Source organism: Lathyrus oleraceus, chromosome 7 (assembly GCF_024323335.1).
Source record: "Lathyrus oleraceus cultivar Zhongwan6 chromosome 7, CAAS_Psat_ZW6_1.0, whole genome shotgun sequence".
In the NCBI taxonomy this organism is placed as follows: domain Eukaryota; kingdom Viridiplantae; phylum Streptophyta; class Magnoliopsida; order Fabales; family Fabaceae; genus Lathyrus; species Lathyrus oleraceus.
The window spans coordinates 514,197,406-514,216,597 of NC_066585.1; the positions used below are offsets into that span (position 1 = coordinate 514,197,406).

At 38.1% G+C, this 19,192-nt stretch overlaps 2 protein-coding genes across 2 annotated transcripts; one reads left to right on the forward strand and one right to left on the reverse strand.

Annotated features, from left to right (window-relative positions):
- Positions 1–522: 522 nt before the first annotated feature.
- LOC127104670 (uncharacterized) lies at positions 523–1,407 on the reverse strand. The gene is made up of 2 exons (XM_051041843.1): positions 1,027–1,407; positions 523–942 (listed from the first exon to the last, which is right to left on the reverse strand). The coding sequence occupies exons 1-2, from the start codon at positions 1,405–1,407 to the stop codon at positions 523–525; spliced, it is 801 nt and encodes a 266-aa protein (XP_050897800.1).
- Positions 1,408–17,795: 16,388 nt separating this feature from the next.
- Positions 17,796–19,127, forward strand: LOC127104671 (uncharacterized). The gene has a single exon (XM_051041844.1). It carries the CDS (start codon positions 17,796–17,798, stop codon positions 19,125–19,127), a length of 1,332 nt encoding a protein of 443 aa, XP_050897801.1.
- The last annotated feature ends 65 nt before the right edge of the window (positions 19,128–19,192 follow it).

Genomic DNA, 19,192 nt, shown 5'->3' on the forward strand with positions numbered 1-19,192 from the left:
ACCTTCAGCTTGCTCCAAGCTTGCAATCAAGGCTTCCAACGATCGTTTCCTAGTTGTTGCTACCCGTATCCCTTCACCCATCTCTTTACAAGTCTCCTTAAGCTCAACAATAGTTCCAACTTTTGAGGCTGGCTTTTTCATGGCATATGTCATGACAATATCTTTGACATGACTGCCTTCAAACAGTTTATAGTGCACAGACAGAGCAGGTTTTCTTCTACTAGGTAAATCATTAGAACTCAGAATACCAGGGTGTTGATTCAGGATAATCCCACAAATCATAAAGGGAATGGCAATAGGAAGCTTAACTGCATTAGTAGGTGCATGCTTGATGATTTGTTCAAACATAAATCTACCATAGTCAAAATTCATTTTGGTTCCAACAACAAAGATAAACCTTCCAAGGGTATTAGCAATTGTGGAAATATGGTTGGTAGGCGCCGAATTTGCAACTCCTATTTTATGCAATATAGCATACTTGACAGTCAACTTCCCAGCAGGAAGATGCTTTTTAATAGGCCATCATTTCACCTGCCTAGCTGTAATTTCTCTACAGACCTCATTGTCTGTAGCTTCCAATTCACCTGCACCCTTAACTTTTCTTCCCAGAAAATTGTTAATAACAGTGGGAAAGAATGTGATACACTTACCTCTCACAAACACTTCGCAAAATTCCTTGTTGTTCTTATCAGCAATATCCTTAAGAATGTTGACAATGAATTCCTTAACTAAACCCTCATAACACTGAGAGAACCTAGCCATAGTCTTCAACAACCCATCAGCCTTTATCAGGTCCATGACCTCCTTGACTTCAGCAACATCCTTTCCTAACTCCCTTTCCACAGCTACCCTTCTTTGAATCACAAATTTCCATTTGGAAGCTCGATCCTCAAGATGGAAAGAGATATTGTCCAAATGCACAACAACAACTTTCACAGGAGACTACCTCATAGTGGTTTTCTTCACAGGAGAGATGTCAGGGACATCTTCCTCAACATCCTCTTAAGATTCAGAATCTTCTTTAACCTTCCTCTTCTTCACTTCAACCTTGCTCCAAGATTTGGAGGGACCAATACCAGCAGTCTTCTTAGTTTTTCTAGCTGACATAAGTTCAACCACAGATCTTCCTTTTCGAGTCTTCATACGTTTAGCCACACCTGGCTTTAAGTGATGAATTAAGTTATCCTCTTGATCATCAGACCTATCATCCTCTAGGTTAATCACATCGTTTGCATCACCATGCTTCTCAGTGTGGGAAGCATTGGTAGTTTTAGATGCCATAGACTTTCCTTTACCAGACACAGTTTGCCTTAGAGAGCATAAACCTTCAGCAGCCATGTCCTTCTCAGAACTGGAGGAATCATCATTCTTCTTACTATGTTGTTCAACCTCAGGAGAGGGGTACATTTTAGACAGGGGAGTAGAGACTCCCTTTACAGAATGTCCTTCATTAAGGAGTCTAGTGACTAGGTTTCTTATGACACGATCAGTGTGGTGTATATATTCCTTAGAGTTAATGGCAGGAGTTGAGCCAGAAGAGATACTAGAGATGTTACCTTGTTTGGGGAATGCAGAAGCTGAGGCATCCATGGGATGGTTCAAATCAAGGGCCTCGCAGGGAATAACAAATAGAGGAACCACATCCAGAATCTCATCATCTGGAATGTCCATGGAAGGAGCGCTAACCTTTTGAGTAGACTTAGTAGCAGGAGTATTTTGATGTTGTGACATTTTGGAGTTTTTGTGGGAAAAAATGCAGTTGCCCTAGCAGAGGTGTGTGAGGAAGGAGTAAGAAGAAGGAAGAGTTGGAGTAGGTAGTGAGGTTGTGGGGGTAGCGTGTGAGGACGTAATAGATGGTATTTCCAAAACTAGGTGATGGTTTTATCTTAGCCACATAGACACTACTTTGCTTACTTTTCCCACTCCATATTAATTGCTACAAGTCTTCATAAATGCAAAGCCCTAATTTTCCTCTCAGGACTTCAAAATGATTTGCATCCAAGGCCTTTGTAAAAATATCAGCTAACTGCATCTCAGTAGCAACATGCTCTAAGGCTACAATCTTATCCTCCACGAGTTCTCTAATAAAATGATGACGAATATCAATATGTTTTGTCCTGCTGTGCTGAATAGGATTCTTTGAGATGTTTATAGCACTCAGGTTGTCACAGTACAATGTCATGACATCTTGTATGACATTATATTCAGTCAGCATTTGTTTCATCCACACCAGTTGAGAGCAACTGCTTCCAGCTACTATGTATTCAGCTTCAGCAGTAGACAGAGACACACAATTTTGCTTCTTACTAAGCCTTGGTATTAAATTGTTCCCTAAGAATAAGCATCCTCCTGATGTGCTTTTCCTATCATCAAAACTTCCAGCCCAATCAGCATCACAATATCCAGATAGCACAGATTCAGATCCATGAATGTATAGCATCCCATAGTCACAAGTGCCATTGACATATTTCAGGATTCTTTTCACTTAGTTTATATGACTCACCTTTGGTTCGGCTTGATATCTGGCACAAACACCTACAGCAAAAGGAATGTCAAGTCTGTTTGCTGTAAGATATAGCAGACTCCCTATCATGCTTCTGTAGAGACTTTGATCCACACTAACACCACTTTCATCTTTAGACAATTTCAGATGAGTAGGAGCAGGTGTCCTCTTGTGGCTTGCATTCTCCATGCCAAACTTCTTAACAATATTCTTGGCATATTTACTTTGAGATGGAAAGATAGAATCTTCCATCTGCTTGATTTGTAGGCCAAGAAAATAGGTTACTCTCCAACAAGGCTCATTTCAAATTCATACTGCATTTGCTCAACAAAATGTTGAACCATTTTACTTGACATCCCACCAAACACAATATCATCCACATAGATCTGAGCCACCATGAGCTTTCCTCCTTCATCTTTGACAAATAAAGTCTTATCAATGCCTCCCTTTCTGCATCCATTGTCAATGAGAAACACTGTGAGTCTCTCATACCAAGCTCTAGGAGCTTGTTTCAACCCATAGAGAGCTTTCCTCAACTTATACATATGCTTTGGAAGATTTGGGTCTGTGAATCCCTTAGGTTGTTCAACATATACTTACTCATTCAAGTAGCCATTTAAGAAGGCACTTTTCACATCCATTTGGAACAGTTTAAACTTCATTATACATGCCACTCCTAGCAACAATCTAATGGACTCTAGGCGAGCTACATGGGAAAATGTTTCATCAAAGTCAACTCCTTCAACTTGAGTGTATCCTTGTGCTACTAATCTTGCTTTATTTTTAGTAACTACACCTTTTCATCAGATTTATTCTTGTAAACCCACTTTGTTCCAATAACATTTATTCCTTCGGGTCTTGGAACCAATTCCCATACTTCATTTCTCTTGAATTGGCCTAACTCTTCCTGCATGGCATTGATCCAGAATTCATCAGTTAAGGCTTCTTTAACATTCTTAGGCTCCATCTTGGACACAAAACAGGCATGTGAGATCACTTCCCTTAATCTAGTGGTGACCCCTTTATTTGGGTCTCCTATAATGAGATCTTTAGGATGATCCTTCTGAATTCTGATAGAGTGTCCCTTATTTACTTGATCAGCTTCAGGTTCAACTTGAGTGGACTCACTCTTACTACTTTTGTCCAGGAGTTCAGCTGGGGCATAATTCAGAAATGTTTCAACATCATCTATGACATCAGTCTCTTGATCATCAACAACAACATTGATAGATTCCATCATAACTTTTGTTCTGGAATTAAAAACTCTAAAGGCTCTGTTGTTTGTTGAGTAGCCCAAAAATATTCCTTCATCACTCTTGGGGTCCATTTTCCTTCTTTGTTCATGATCAGCCAGGATATAACATTTACTACTAAACACATTGAAGTATTTGACAGTAGGTCTTCTTCCCTTCCAAACTTCATATAAAGTGCTTGAGGTCCCTTTTCTCAAGGTTACTCTGTTGTGAACATAGCAGGCCGTGTTAATAGCTTCGGCCCAGAAGTGGTAAGGCAACTTCTTAGCATGAATCATAGCTCTAGCAGATTCTTGGAGAGTTCTATTTTTCCTTTCCACCACACCATTTTGTTGAGGGGTAATGGGAGAAGAGAACTCATGACCAATCCCTTCAGATGAACAGAATTCAGCAAATTTACTGTTCTCAAATTCTTTCCCATGATCACTTCTGATTCTGATAACATGACTCTCTCTTTCTCTTTGAAGTCTTTGGCAAAGATCTTTGAACACATCAAACACATCATATTTTTCCCTTATAAAATTCACCCAGGTATATCTGGAGAAGTCGTCCACCACAACATAAGCATACCTTTTCCCACCAAGACTTTCCCCCTGCATAGGTCCCATTAAGTCCATGTGGAGAAGTTCCAGCACTTTAGATATGGTGTCATGTTTGATCTTCTGATGTGACATCTTTGTCTGCTTTCTAATCTGACATTCACCACAAACTCTTCCTTCCTCAATCTTTAAGTTTGGGATTCCTCTGACAGCTTCAACATATATGATCCTCTTCATTCCTTTAAGATGCAGATGACCTAGTTTTTGATGCTATAGTTTCACTTCTTCGTCTTTAGCTAGAGCACACATTGATGAATAACTAGTTTCCTGAGAAATTCACATATAGCAGTTGTCCTTAGATCTGAATCCTCTCATGATCACCTCATTTTTTGCATTAGTAATCAAGCATTCAGTTTTTGTGAAGTTCACATTTAGACCTTGATCACATAGTTGACTGATGTTGATCAGGTTTGCAGTCAATCCTTTAACAAGCAGCACATTATCAAGGTTAGGAACTCCATGGCAGTTCAGCTTTCCAATCCCCTTGATTTCACCCTTTGCTCCATCACCAAAAGTTACATAGCTGGTGACATGAGATTGAAGGTCAACCAACAGGTTTTTGTTTCCAGTCATGTGTCTGGAGCATCCACTGTCAAAGTACCAATCTTCTTTGGCTGAGACTCTGAAGGAAGTGTGAGCTATCAAGTTAGTAGCACTAGCCCTAGGAACCCACTGTTTTTTGTTAGCAGAGATGTGCTGTTTGGGTCTAGGTTGATGAGTAGGACTAGGATAACCATACAGCCTAAAGCAGAATGGTTTTATGTGACCAAATTTCCCATAATAATGACATCTCCATCTTTGGTGTTTTCCTTTAGGTTGTCTTTCCTTGTGATGTTGAGACACCAGATGTGACATCTTTGGTTTGCTACCAGTGGGACTACAGTTAGAAGAGGATTCATTGAACCCAAGGCCAGTCATGTCTCCTGCCATCTTTCCAGCCTGGAGGATTTTGTCTAAGGTGTCAAATCCACTGTTTAACATTCTGACATACTTTGTCATCTCATCCAGTTTGGAATTCAGGAACACAACTTCAATCTTCAACTTAGAAATGGTTTCTAAGTGTTCTGTCTTCTCATCCTCTAGTTGGGTTATCAGTTTCTTCTGATTCTCCACTTGTTGACACACTTCTTCACTTACGAAACACAACTTCCTGTAAGAAGTAGCTAATTCATCAAAGGTTAATTTATCATCACTGGAGTCTTCATCAGAATCCCATCTCCTAGTCAAGGTAGTCGCAAGATTGGTAGACTCTCCTTCTGTTTCACTTTCAGAATTGTCATCAGACCAAGTAGCAGCAAGACTCTTCTTCTTTTTCTTAAGGTAGGTCCCACATTCAGCTCTAATGTGTCCATACTCTTCACATTCATGGCACTGAATTCCTTTGCCCTGTTTGGATTTTTCTTCAGATTTTGTTCTTCTTCCAGCATCATTGGGCCTGCTGATGTCAAATGAGTAATTCTTGACATTAGGCTTTGACCTCAGTAAACAACTTCAATTTACAGTCTTTTCACCTAATCTCTACCCGTGTGACTTCTATCTAAGAACTCTTAGATATGAGGCCCTACTCACTCCCCCTCAATCACATCAGTGATATAATAACAAATACAAAAAGAAAGAAGACACACTTCAAGGACACATACTTGATCTTGCTTAAAAGCTTCAACCATGTAAACAAATACACTCGTACTTCAAAGCTTAGAGTGGACAAATTACAACATAAAAGTCAGTCCAATTCATACATCAATAAGATGAATGAATGGCTCACAATACACAAGCTCACACAAGACTAAAACCCTAAAACTCTCTCACTTTATCGTTCGTTTCTTCTGTGTCTAAAACAGGTTTTACATGGCCTTTAAATAGAAGCTTTTTTAATGGGCCTCGGCAGCATGAAACCCTAGTTCTATTTTACTTGTGTATCTCCTAAGATACAGCAGCTAATCATTCCTTTTTGTAAAATAGAACATTCTGGTTTTAAATATAATTACTCCTTGAATAGCGCATGCAATCTCCACATAAGCACACAAAGATTTGCATGAAAAACGTAGCAACAAAACACATAACTTTCAGACTGAATGTTCTGTGTGCACATGTCTTAACATCGGGTCTGACATCTTGACTAAATCCTGCATAACCATATTTAAACATCCTGCAGGAAGCTGATATCACATGTCAAGACAACACACGTGACATCTTGTGATAATTCTAAGTTTTATCAAAATTGATGCCAACACATAGAACCAACAAAAATATGAAAATCAAATTTATGTCAATCAATTAATTCCTTGAATCAATCGATTGCGCTAAGCCAAAATGTGAAAAATAGGAAAACATAATGTATGGGGAAATCAGATCAATCGATTGATGCTAGTAAATTTGTGAAAAAATATTGAGTAGAAAGTTACTTGAAACTTATTATTTTCAACGATTGTTTTTACCATAACTTTAGTTCCATAAATCTAAATGATGTGCGGTTTGAAGAGTTGGAAAGATGACGTGTATGACTATCCCATAGTGATGTATTAAGAGGCTAGATGGGTTCTGGAATTTGTGAAAATCAATTATTTTACTTGTTACGTAATAGTTAATGGTAAAGAATGAACGATTAATAGTTTCAAATGAATGAATTAATGATGAAGTGATGATAATACAAATTAATATGATTGAGTCCTATATGGATTAGATGTGGGAATATATGATATGGAGTGTAAGTATAATCATATGAATTTTTGTAAATACTCGCTGAAGATTCTTGATATGCGTAGTTCAGAGTGAGAATTATTGTTGATGTGTTTAAATGCATGATAGTTTACAGTCAGATATGGGGTTGTAACCATTGTTGTGTTTTTATTGCATGATTGTTTACAGTCAGATGTGGGCCTATAATCATTGTTGTGTTGTTTTCATTGCATTATCATATGTCATGCATCATATATTATCGTTGTTGTGAAAAAGGCGAGTCGCGAGTTCAGATGTTGGGACTAGTGGCTTGTTCCAAGCTCAGATGAGGGGCCTTGGAGCTCAGATAAGAGGGCTCAGGTTTCAGATGTTGGGACTCGGTTCGTATGAAGAACCATTATTGAGTCGGTACCATATGAATATATAGTTGAGGTGTTGTCACGTTGTATACAAGTTTGAATTTGTGAATCGATGATTGTTGTGTGAATACATTATCTGTTGATGATTGTTGATTGTTTTTTAGGCTACCCTTCCTGATTTTTTGCACCGGTAACATATTTGAGCGTATTCTCACCCATTTGTTATTTTGTTTATGTGTTAATGTATGATGTGTACAGATACTCAGGAACATGATTAGTAGCCGTTATGAGTTGTAAGATGGCCTTAGAGCTCATTTTGATTTATTTTATCGTTTATCGCATTTAGCTTATTAAATTTTCTGATCTGTAACATCGGGAACGAGACATTTTTACTATGTTTTGAGTTAATGCTGAATTATAGAGTTTAAAGTCTAAAACTTTATTTAAAAGGTTCAGTTTGAAGTTGTTCTCATGCTAATTCCGTTTCATGTTGTTAAATGTTTTCAAAAGTTTTTGGATGGTTGTCGTAGTGACACCTTAAATTATCGATTAAATCCTTTTATATAAGTTTTGAGGTTTAGGGTGTTACACAATTGACCATTTTTCAACGAGGAATTAATAAATATGTCATCAATGTATACTGGCATAAAGGTTTCGATGAAATCATGAAACGTATAACTCATCGTTCTTTGGTATGTTGCACCTGCATTCTTTAGGCCAAAAGGAATCACCACCCATTCATATGTTCCTAAGGCCCCAGAGCATCAAAATGTCGTTTACAGCACATCTTCGTCTGCAATAAAAATTTGGTTATATCCATAATAAGCATCTAAAGGACTTAGATACTCAAAGCTTGCAGCTAAATCGACTAGCATTTATGCCATAGGCATTCAGTATTCATCCTTTGGAGTAGCAACATTTAGATCTATAAAGTCAATACATACTCTAAGAGCCCTACTCCTTTTAATTACATAGACAATATTTGTTAGTCATTCGACATACATGGAAGTTCTTATGAACTTATTCCTGAGAAGCCTTTCGATTTCCACTTTAATATTTGACATTATCTCTGGTGCAAACCTCCTTAGAGTCTGCTTCAGCGGTGTCTTGACGGGTCAAATTGGTAGCTTCAATTCCACCAACTCTCAATTGAGTCCTGTCATTTCATCATATCATTCCCTAAGCGAAGCATTCTTTGAATTCTCTTAGAAACTCAACCATCTGAGACTTCAGGCTTGGTTCAATCTTGAAACTTATGAATGCTGAATTTTTTATCGTATCATTCCCTAAATCATCATCTTCTAAAGGGTCTTGTGTATGGATCCTCCTGGTTGAAGTCAAAGGTTCTTTCTCAAATCCCAAAGGCTCATTGTCATATATGTAGTCGAGCCTCTGCCTTTCTGGGATTGGATCACCTTCAGTTTCATCCTTTTTATTAGTTTCGGTGACAATAGCTTTGACATCCATCTTTTGTTGGAATTCAACCTCTAAGGCTGCATTTATTCTATTATCATCCATATAGGCCAAAACTTAAGCAAGTGTGTTCGACTCGGTCATTGTTATCATCTGACTATGACTATTTATCATGTTCTCTGATGGTCTCATACTCCCACATGAATCCATGAGTAGGTGCAACTTTATTGAATAATATACATCTCCCTGCAAGGAAAATCATGTTCCAGCAGGTGTACATGGTGAAATATTCGGCAATTGCCTGTCAAAGATTTTCTTATCTATGTGGTTCACGTTAGCCAAGAAATAACTTTGATCAGTCTTAATGTTCTCGAAAATTCCATTAGGTTTCCAAATTGTGATTATCTTATGCATAGTTGAGGGGATTGCTCCTACCCTATGAATCCATTATCAACCAAGGAGTAAGTTACAGTTCGCCTTGGTTGGAAAGACCATAAATAAAGTTGGCCTGGTAGTTGTCCCTACAACAACATCCACCTGTATAACCCCTAGAGTTTTATGTGTATTTCCTTCATAGTTTGATAAAACCATGTTGTGGGGTTTCAAGTCTGTGTCGAATTTTCCAATTTTCCCTAGCAAGGAATGTGGCATTATGTTAATGCAAGTCCCACCATCTACTAAAAATTTATTTATCCCCATGGTTTCGACCTTAGACCTTATGAACAGGGGCTTCAAATGTTATTGCATTTCCTTATCAGGCATTCCAAATACAGCATTGTCTTTATCGACATAACCATATTTCCTCACGTAATAACACAGGTTTATGCTTTGCCAACTCTTCAGCCAAACCATTGTCCTTCTCTTTGATTATCTATATTCAATAGGTAATTGCATCATATTCAATAGGTAACACATATATCATGTTATATATTATATTTAGTCCATGTTCCGAACCAGAATCGAAATCTTTTGTGGCCATGTCTTCGTCTTAGTCATGTGATCCCTACTTCTCCTTGGATTTATCCACAGGTGGAAAAAGGAGGCAATAACCTTTGTTTCATAAACCTTTTGGTTGACTGGCCTTTATTCATGGATTGAACACTTCCATTTTTGCTTGAAATTTTTGCTTCAAAGGTAGCCTTCTTCTTATGTGTCGCAACGCGAAAAATAACCGGCGGGAAAAACACAGAGTCGCCACCGACGTTATTCATCCTCTGACGGAAAGGGAGCGCAGGACTAACCTAAGAAAGGGAAAGGAATGGTCTTACGACCAGAGATTGCAAGGTACGGGAGTCGGTTATGCAAGGGGAAGGTATTGGCACCCCTCACGTCCGCCGTACTCGACGGGATCCACGCTCAAAAGAATAGAATCAGGTTGCTAATAAACTGCTCAAACAACTGCACCAAACTGGAATAATAACACAGGGGAAAGAAGATGGAGGAAGGGGATTCGGCAGGATGTCGCATCTTAGGCCTACGTAGTTTGTCAGAAATAAACATCAGAGTCTACGTAGTTCGGGGAAATGGGGAACATGCTCGCTAGGACATCGCATCCTATGCATATGTATCTTCTCTAACCAGAGAAAGAATCAGAGCACACGTAGCTCGGATAACGCACGCCGAAACAAACACTGAAAGGAGACGCTGAGACGTCAAAAGAAACACACAACAAGAAACAGAATGCCAATACATGGACTTATATCTGACTCCAAACAAACAAACGCAAACAGGAAATAGAATGCCAATAGATGGACTTATATCCGACTCCCAAACAAACAAACGCAAACAGGAAACAGAATGCCAATAGATGGACTTATATCCGACTCCAAACAAAAACCAACAAAAAATAAAAGGGTGCCCGGAGAGATCTCGCTCGATCTCCTGCCTACGTATCTCATCTGGCATGAGAATCAGGGAGACGTAGTTCCCCTAAACTATTTCTATTTGTCTTGTGTTTTTTAGATGAACGACGTTACTACGCAATCTACCGGATGCTCGACCTTTGGAGACTTACTCACCTGTAGTAGAAGGAGTTAACGTGTCCTTAAGAAAAGATAATCAAAGAGTTTGTTTGTGTTTTAGGAATGCCCACGCAAAAAAGGAAATCCTAGACGAAGGAACCGTGCTACCTTAATTGACATGCAAACGAGAGACTATACGAAGTCTAGCAATCCTATGGGGATACGATCACACCACACAAAAACATATAACATGAAATAAACACACCAACAAGGGGCTCAAACATCCGAGGGTAGGGCTTTAGTCAAGAGGGGTCATATCAACCTCGACAGACAAGGCAAAACTGTAGGGGTGTGCTGTAGCTCTTAACCATTAACATTGAGAGTTAGGGTGAAGCTGATGAAATGTGGTAATGAGGATGAGGCCTCATGCTCTTAACCCTGGCCTGGGTGAGCTCAAATCAAAGAAAACATGGGGATCCAGAAAGAGGGACCCTATTCCACTTGACTGACTCTATACAAAGATCTTGGGTTATGTTCAAGAGCATCAGCAGGTAGTGCGAGCATAATGAATGACTCACTGAATAACAGAGGATTGATTGCTAATCCCTTCTATCTGTCAATTGCCTCATCTTGAGGTCTTATCAAGTAACATGCCTCATTTGGAGGTGTTTAGCACAAATGCAAACAATCACAATCATTGCCTCATAAGGAGGACTTCAGCCAAATGCCTGCCAAAAAGGTGACAGGACTTCCAGACTACATGGAGTAAGAGGGCTAAACTACCTCAATGGTGTAACAACCACACTCCAAAGCAAAGCTCAAGCAAGAGCTAGCAACTAATGTACCTGTACAAAAGCCAAACAGTCAATATCGCATTCAGAAAAACCAACAGTCAACACAGTGGAACTTTTCAATATCTACACAATGTAAGTCACAAGTGCAAGCACTCAAGTGAGTTCACCACATCAATGGACCTACGACACAACAAGAGTTAGTGATCAAAGCAATTGGCATCTCAAGTAATGAGACCACACCCACCATTAGTGCTAAATACCTGGAACACAAAACACAATTGGTGAGTACAAACCACTAGTACAAAGACTAGGGTCAAAGGCAAGTCAAATGACCAAAACAGAAGTCAATATTTCACATGAAGCACATTCAATCAGACAAGAAAGAGTCCTCAAAAGGACCAAAACCAAATCATAAGGCAAAGCCATCAAATGATCAAGGTAAAGCAAAGGCAAGCAAAGGTGCACAAAATGGACAATCAAATTAGAAAATCCAAATCAAAACAGAAAAGCATCCAATGATCATGAAATTTTTTATACAAGCTTATCATGTTAAGAATGAACATCATGCAAAAAATTAGGTCCAGAAGAGCTCAAATGATATGTAAATGAAAATTCACAAATGCAACATCAAATATGTGACACAAATTGTCACACCATATGTTCATGTGTCCAAAACCGTGATGGCAAATGATAAAAATGCCAAACCAAAGCCAAAAAGTCACATCACATGTTAGGATTAAGCATGCAAAATTTCACATCAATTGGATTAAACATGAGCATTTCACAATCAAATGAATGCAACATATCAATATGGCATCATGTTCAATCAAACAATCACAATTAAAAATCCAGCATCACACAAATCATGAAATAAATCCTATAAAAATCTAGAGATTAAAACAAGAAAGTGAAAAAAAGTTTGGATCAATTTGGATTAATCTACTATTTTTTGAAATTGAATGAACAAAATGAAATAATATGAAAATAATATGGAAAAAACAAAGTTTGAATTAAATTGGAATGCACAAGTCCAGGATTCGAACCCATGCGTGCCTGGATAAAGAGCGCTCAAGAATTAAATCAGCAAAGTGCACATAAGCAGGTTCGAACTCACGCACTCATGGACCAAACGCTTATTGAAACGCGGCGTTCCAAGGTAAAAGAGAAATCAAATGGAATTTTTAAAAAATGCATGGCGAAGGTTCGAACTCGCGCATCTAAGGTTCATGAGCGCCTGAATCAAAACGCAACATTTTGGAGTGCAAACCCTAGCTGCACGCAGACGGTGGCGGACGGTGGTTTCCACCGTCTTCTCCGATGGTACAGGCGGAGATCCATGAAGAAAATTTCCAGAAATTAACGTATCTTATATCATTGGAAAGGTCTTTCAATGTAGATCACGAATTCATGCTCACTTAGCCTAAAACCTCATGAATCAACCGGATCGAGCGAAAACATTTTTGATGTCAAAACTTTAAATCAACATATCTTGAGCAATACTTAACCAAATCAAAATCTAAAGCTATCAGAATCATCAGCATCAAAAGATCTACAGGTTTATGTACATGAAAAGGCAAAACGAGATGATCGAATTTCACTTACTTGGAACTTGCAGTGATCGAATTCGTGTGTTCAAGCTTCCTTCAGCTCCAGATCTTCTTCCTCAATCCTCTAATGGAGCTTTATGCAAGAATTTACACTTGAATCCACCTGAATGAAGCTAAATTTCAGAAAACCATAGCCATGAGTTTGTGCTCGATTTGCTTGATTCTTGATCAAATTCTTCAAACCAAACGTGGATTCCTACTCAATGATGCATGATAAACAAGATTATGCAAGAATTTTGTGGAATTGTATGAAAAAATTTGAAAATTGAAGAGAGAGAAAATTGAGAGGGAAATGAAATTTTGATCCAAATTCTGTTATATCTCCTCTGACTACAGTTATGATTTGGTATTTATATGGTGTGGTAATCATGCTGCTAATCACAATTAGGCTTGGTTAATTGAAAATTAAGGAGATGTAAGGTGTAATGCAAAAAATGCAAGTGTGAGGTAGCATGATAAATCCACACGTGAACAATGCCATGCAAGCTTCATTTTCACTCAAAATCATCCAATAAACATCATGGAAATGTGTAATACCCCAAATTTTGCCCTAAGATTAGTCGAACCATCTCGCGTTCTGTTGCATTTTTGCATTTAACTAATTACTAACAAGTTCTTGCAGTTGGTTGATTTTTGCAGGAAATATCGCGTGGTGCGCTCTTTAGCTTATGAAGGGCAAAACGGTCATTTGTTTACAGCCGGCCGTCAAGTTTGAATTTTGAGCTGTAATCAGGAACTTTGGTTTGTTTGATCTGGTTGGGAGATTTTAATCGGAAATGGTGTCGGAAGCGAAGTTAGTCGGATAACCATATTGCATTGTACCGTCATTTTATTTTAAATTAATTTTATTTAATTCTATTTTATATTTCATTTCATTTTAAAAAAATAGATCATCTCATTTTAAGTTTTATTTCATTTTAAAATAACTAATCCCGTTTTAAGTTTTCATTTCATTTTAGATAACTTCATTTTTAAAAAAAATATAACTTTATTTCATAGTTTTATTTTAATTCTATTTCCAATTTTAAACAAACAGCATATGCAGTGGTTTTCATTTTGTTTTGCATAATCATAATAATAATTTTCCACAAAAATAAGGAATTTTTATTAATTCTTTACACAAAAATAATAATACATAAAATTACAAAAATAATAAAGTACATTTTCTACAAAAGGAATCATAAAATTCTTAAGTTACTATACTGTCCGATGTCTATTCGCTTCGATTCTCCGACTTTTCCGACATATCTTCAAACCTGCAAAATGAGCAAAACAAGGAAATTGAATCGGTTAATTTGACACCCTCAGAGATATCATCATCGGATGTCCGGTTCGCGACCTCGGCCAGAACAGGGCAGATGTTTGTTCTTATCGAAAGGCACCGAAAGATGAAGAGGAAAACTGCATTTTGAGATTGCTTGGCCAAAAAGAGATTATACAGAAAAGAGCTTATTTGAAAAGCCGGTTTGAGAGGAAAATTGCATTTTGAGATTGCTTGGCCAAAAAGAGATTATACAGAAAAGAGCTTGTTTGAAAAGCCGGTTTGAGAAGTGATTTTTCTCAGGAGGACGGTTTGCCCCAAATGGGACCTTAACTCCAATCGTCCTATGAAAAAACATAATTCCAACAAAAAGTCCAACAAGCTGAAATAGTTCAAACAAAACCAATTCAGAAACCAGTTCAGAAAAATAGTTCAGAAAGCCAGTCCATCGAACCGGTTTAATTAACAAGTTTTCAAATCCACTGGATCCGTTCAACAATCCAAGCAATAGTATTTTTCCGAAAAAAAGCAAGCAAATCTAAAAAAAACTTTAGAAAACCACACAAGATCCTATCAAACTCAGCACCAATATCTCCTGAAAAAGAGGCGTTAAGTTCGCAACTGCGTCGCAAAAATCGTCCAGGCCCATCAAACGGAAGTATAAGAGTTTCATATGGTTCTTCAAAAAAAGGGGACCGAAGAGAAGAACTCGCCGCAGCGGCTCAACAACAACAGAGGTTCAAAGGAGCCTCCGCTCCTTCATCATCACCTCGGATCACAAACGGAGAAAGAAAAAGAAGCAAACCTTGAGAATAACGATCCGAACCCAGCAAAGGAAAGCCATCGAACCGTCACCGTCGAAGCCGCAACCAGAGGCCTCAGAAAGTTCTTATCACCGGCCGTTCTTCACCATCAACAGGTATAGATTTTCGGTCATTACTAATTTTCGAATGATTTCTGTATGTTTCGTGTTTAGGTATAATGAATTGAAGAAGAAATAGGAGCATGCATCAATGGAAAGGAGGGGGAAAGAAGCTTTTGGAAAAGCATCCATGGCGGCGAGGCACACATGCAGGAAGCGAAGAAGAGGAAAAAGGATTGTCAAACCCTAACCAAGACAACCTAGCCTTTTAATCTGTTTCTGCTTTACTGTCCTTCACTATCTTCCACTTTTCTTTTGTTTTGCTCATTGTTATTATAATAAACGCTATTTTTTTAAAATATTAATATTGGAAAATTAGTAGGGGTTTAATAACTGGGATTCCTCAAATAGTTCGTAGATTTTTATATAGGTTTATTGTAACTAATTTGTTTTAGTAATTTATAGTAAAAAATATCCTTATACCATTAATATGTTTTAACAATAACCTGTAGTTAGTCTTATTAATTTACTAGCTTTTAAAAAAAATTTGTTTCATTAGCAATATGAGTCGTTGGTTAAAGTTAGATTAATGGTGAGGATAAAAGGTCCACTTGTTAGAAATCTTTGTTTTAAATTAAGAATTAGTTTTTTTTTTTAAATAAAACTTAATTTTCTTTCTTATCCTTAAAATGCAAAAATTAAAATTAAAATAGATCTTCTTTTTTTGTAAAATAATTAAAAATATGACATGGGTTTTTCCTTAAAATAATAATAAACCCGTAACAAAAATTGTATTTTTCTCCTTCTATTTAGCAGTTTCATTTTTGCCGTTGATTTCTGTCTAACTTTTCACTAATGTTCTTTGTGTTTCTCCTCAGATCATGCTTAAATTCCGATTAATATTTATTCAGTTTATTTTGTTCCATGGATGTAATTTACGCGAGGCCATGGTCGCGGTTTATTTTATTTTTGCATTTTTTTTGGGATTTGTAATTTACGCGAATGATCGTCGCGACAACTTTCTTTACTTTCAGCACTTTATTTCTGCCATATAATATTTTGCCATGTTTGCATGTTTTACCGTTATTTCCCTTCTGAAGGAATTAGGTCTAGCCGTTTGACCGTCGAGTCAATAGCCTTACCCTTTGAATGTTTCAAAACCCTAATCAGCTTAGGCGTCCCGCCGCGGACCCAAATGCCCTTTACCCTAGCTTTAGGTCAAAGAGTCGCCGTACTCTGTTGTAGGGTTTCCCGCCGTGGAATCCCTAATAATTTCAACCCTAATTTTAATTAACAAATTCAACGTAGAGGTTGGAGTCTCCGCACTCCCCGTAAGCGTGTCCTTAAGATACGTTTATTCCCCATTGAAACCTTGACTACAGTCAAGACGTTTCTAACCTCCCTTACGAGGGGAACTACAATTACTCTGATTCCATCCCCGTCAGGATATGTAGGCACAAGATGCGACGTCTTGCCGAGTAAACTTAGGACTAACCCTTAGGTCTCTTTTAGGTCACTCTATCCTTTAGCTCAGTACATATTCCAAACAGATAATAAAAATAAAAAGACATACAATAAACAAAAGGTTCCTGTAGAGTACTACAAAAGTTTAGGGTGCTAGTACCTTCCCTAAGCTTAACTAACCCCTTACCTAGGTATCTCCCCGCATTGTGCTTACGATGCAAGATTGGGTTTTTCCTCTTTTGACCTTTTCCTTCGGATAAATCAAAGAGCGGTTGTGAATTAAGAATTGTGATTCAAGCTAATTAATAGTTTGATATCATATTTCCACCGCAACAGAAAATGGCGACTTCACTGGGGAGCGAACGTAATTAAGGGTTGCCCCTATTTTGTTTATTGTATGATATTTTATACTATTAATTGTCTGTATATATTATTGTGTATTATGGGGGGTATCTTTCTTGTGAGATAAGTCCTACACCCGGATTTGAGTGAACTTATTATAGGAGGTGATTAGATTCAACGAAGCTTATAGGGAGTTGAATCCCAACCAAGCCGACTTGAGAATCACCGCTCAGTTGAGGCCCTTTTGAAAGGTAGTTCTGTTGAACGAGTAATCGTGAAGACACTTACTATCTTCGATGGGAGCCTATGACACTGGGGACCGTAGTTACCTTAACACCACCTTGGCCTTATCTAGGACGTAGTGCGGGGACTATGAGGGAGTAATCCCAAAATAGTTGCTACGCGATACCACAACCAAAAGAGGTTCTCTTGAGAATATTATTAACCACCGAGTCAATTGGGAAATTGATAATATCCGAAAGATGGACTGATGACTTTGGGCACCGATTTAGAACCCTTGTTCCACAGGTACAATTAACCCTATAGTACATACCTCTGTGGGATGGGTAGACCTTGACTTCCGCTCATATACCTTTAACCTAAGACTTTGTGTGTTTATGTGCATTACATCCATAAAACATCACATTGCATTACATCTCATGGAATTCAAACTTTATTTATGAACATCGTAGGCTACCATGGATTACAATAAGAGAAACACCTTGAAATACTCTTTTAAGAATTTTAAGTTGGATGACCTAAGGAAGCTAGGAGCTTTGGTTGAAGATCAAGAGGGGTTCAAGGACAAGTACGGAAGGCTATTATCCTTATTGAGAATCCAACTGAAGGATGGGCTTCTTTCTACGTTACTACAGTTCTATGATCCGGATTACCATTGTTTCACGTTCCCAGATTATCAGCTATTACCTACCTTAGAAGAGTACTCTCAGTTGGTGGGGTTACCTATTGTGGATAAGTCTCCGTTCCCTTTCTTAGAGAAGGACCCTAAAGAGGAAGACATTGCTAAAGCCATATGCTTAAAGGTGTTCGACATCAAAGGCAACATGATCGCCAAAGGCGGAACTGTAGGGTTACCTACGCATTTCTTAATCAAGAAAGCCCAATATTATGCCGATCATTTAAGCATGCCTACCTTTGAGACAATCCTTGCTTTGCTTATTTATGGAATGCTACTCTTCCCAAGTTTTGAAGGATTCGTTGACATTAACGCCATCAAAATATTCATGAAGAACAATTCAGTACCAACGTTATTGGGTAACACTTATCATTCCATACATCTCCGGAATTTTCATGGTGGAGGAATGATCACCTGTTGTGTGCCTTTATTATACAAGTGGTTTATTTCGCACTTGCCCAAGTCTTTTTTGAGTCTTGACAAGGGATTTTGGTCACCAAGGGTCATGGCGCTGACACACTCGGACATCGTTTGGTATAATCGTGTGTATGATGGAATACTAATTATTGACAATTATGGAGACTTTGCCAACGTACCTTTACTTGGTTTTAATGGAGGAATCAGCTACAATCCAGTCCTAGCTCGCCGACAGTTAGGGTATCCCTTGAAAGAACCGCCTAAAAGTGTTCATGTGGAGAAAATCTTCTTTAAGGGTGACAAAGAACTTCAAGATCAGATTGTATCCGCTTGGCATCATTTGCACAAGAAGGGCAAAGAAAGTTTGGGAAAGCCGAATTGTGTGTCTATGGAACCTTATCTTCGTTGGGTCCGGGAAAGAGCCATCAAGCTGAAGATGCCTTATCCTCGCCAAGATCCTTTACCTCCTAGAAGAGAACCTGTTTTAGTATTCATGTCCGAAGCTGAAAAGTTGGAAATCGCTTTGAAGAGAGCACAACATGAGGTAGAAACATGGAAAAATAAATATCAGGTTATCGTCAGTGAGAATGAAGAGCTACAAAAGCAGCTGCAGGCGAAGAATGAAGAAGTGCTTTCATACAAAAAGAGAAGAATCTACGAGGATTCATTTTCCTCCGAATCTCCGCCTACTCGTTGAAGTCGTGGACTACGCTTCCTTAGGGCTTTCGTAGCTTTTATTTAGCTATTTTCTTGTTAAGATTT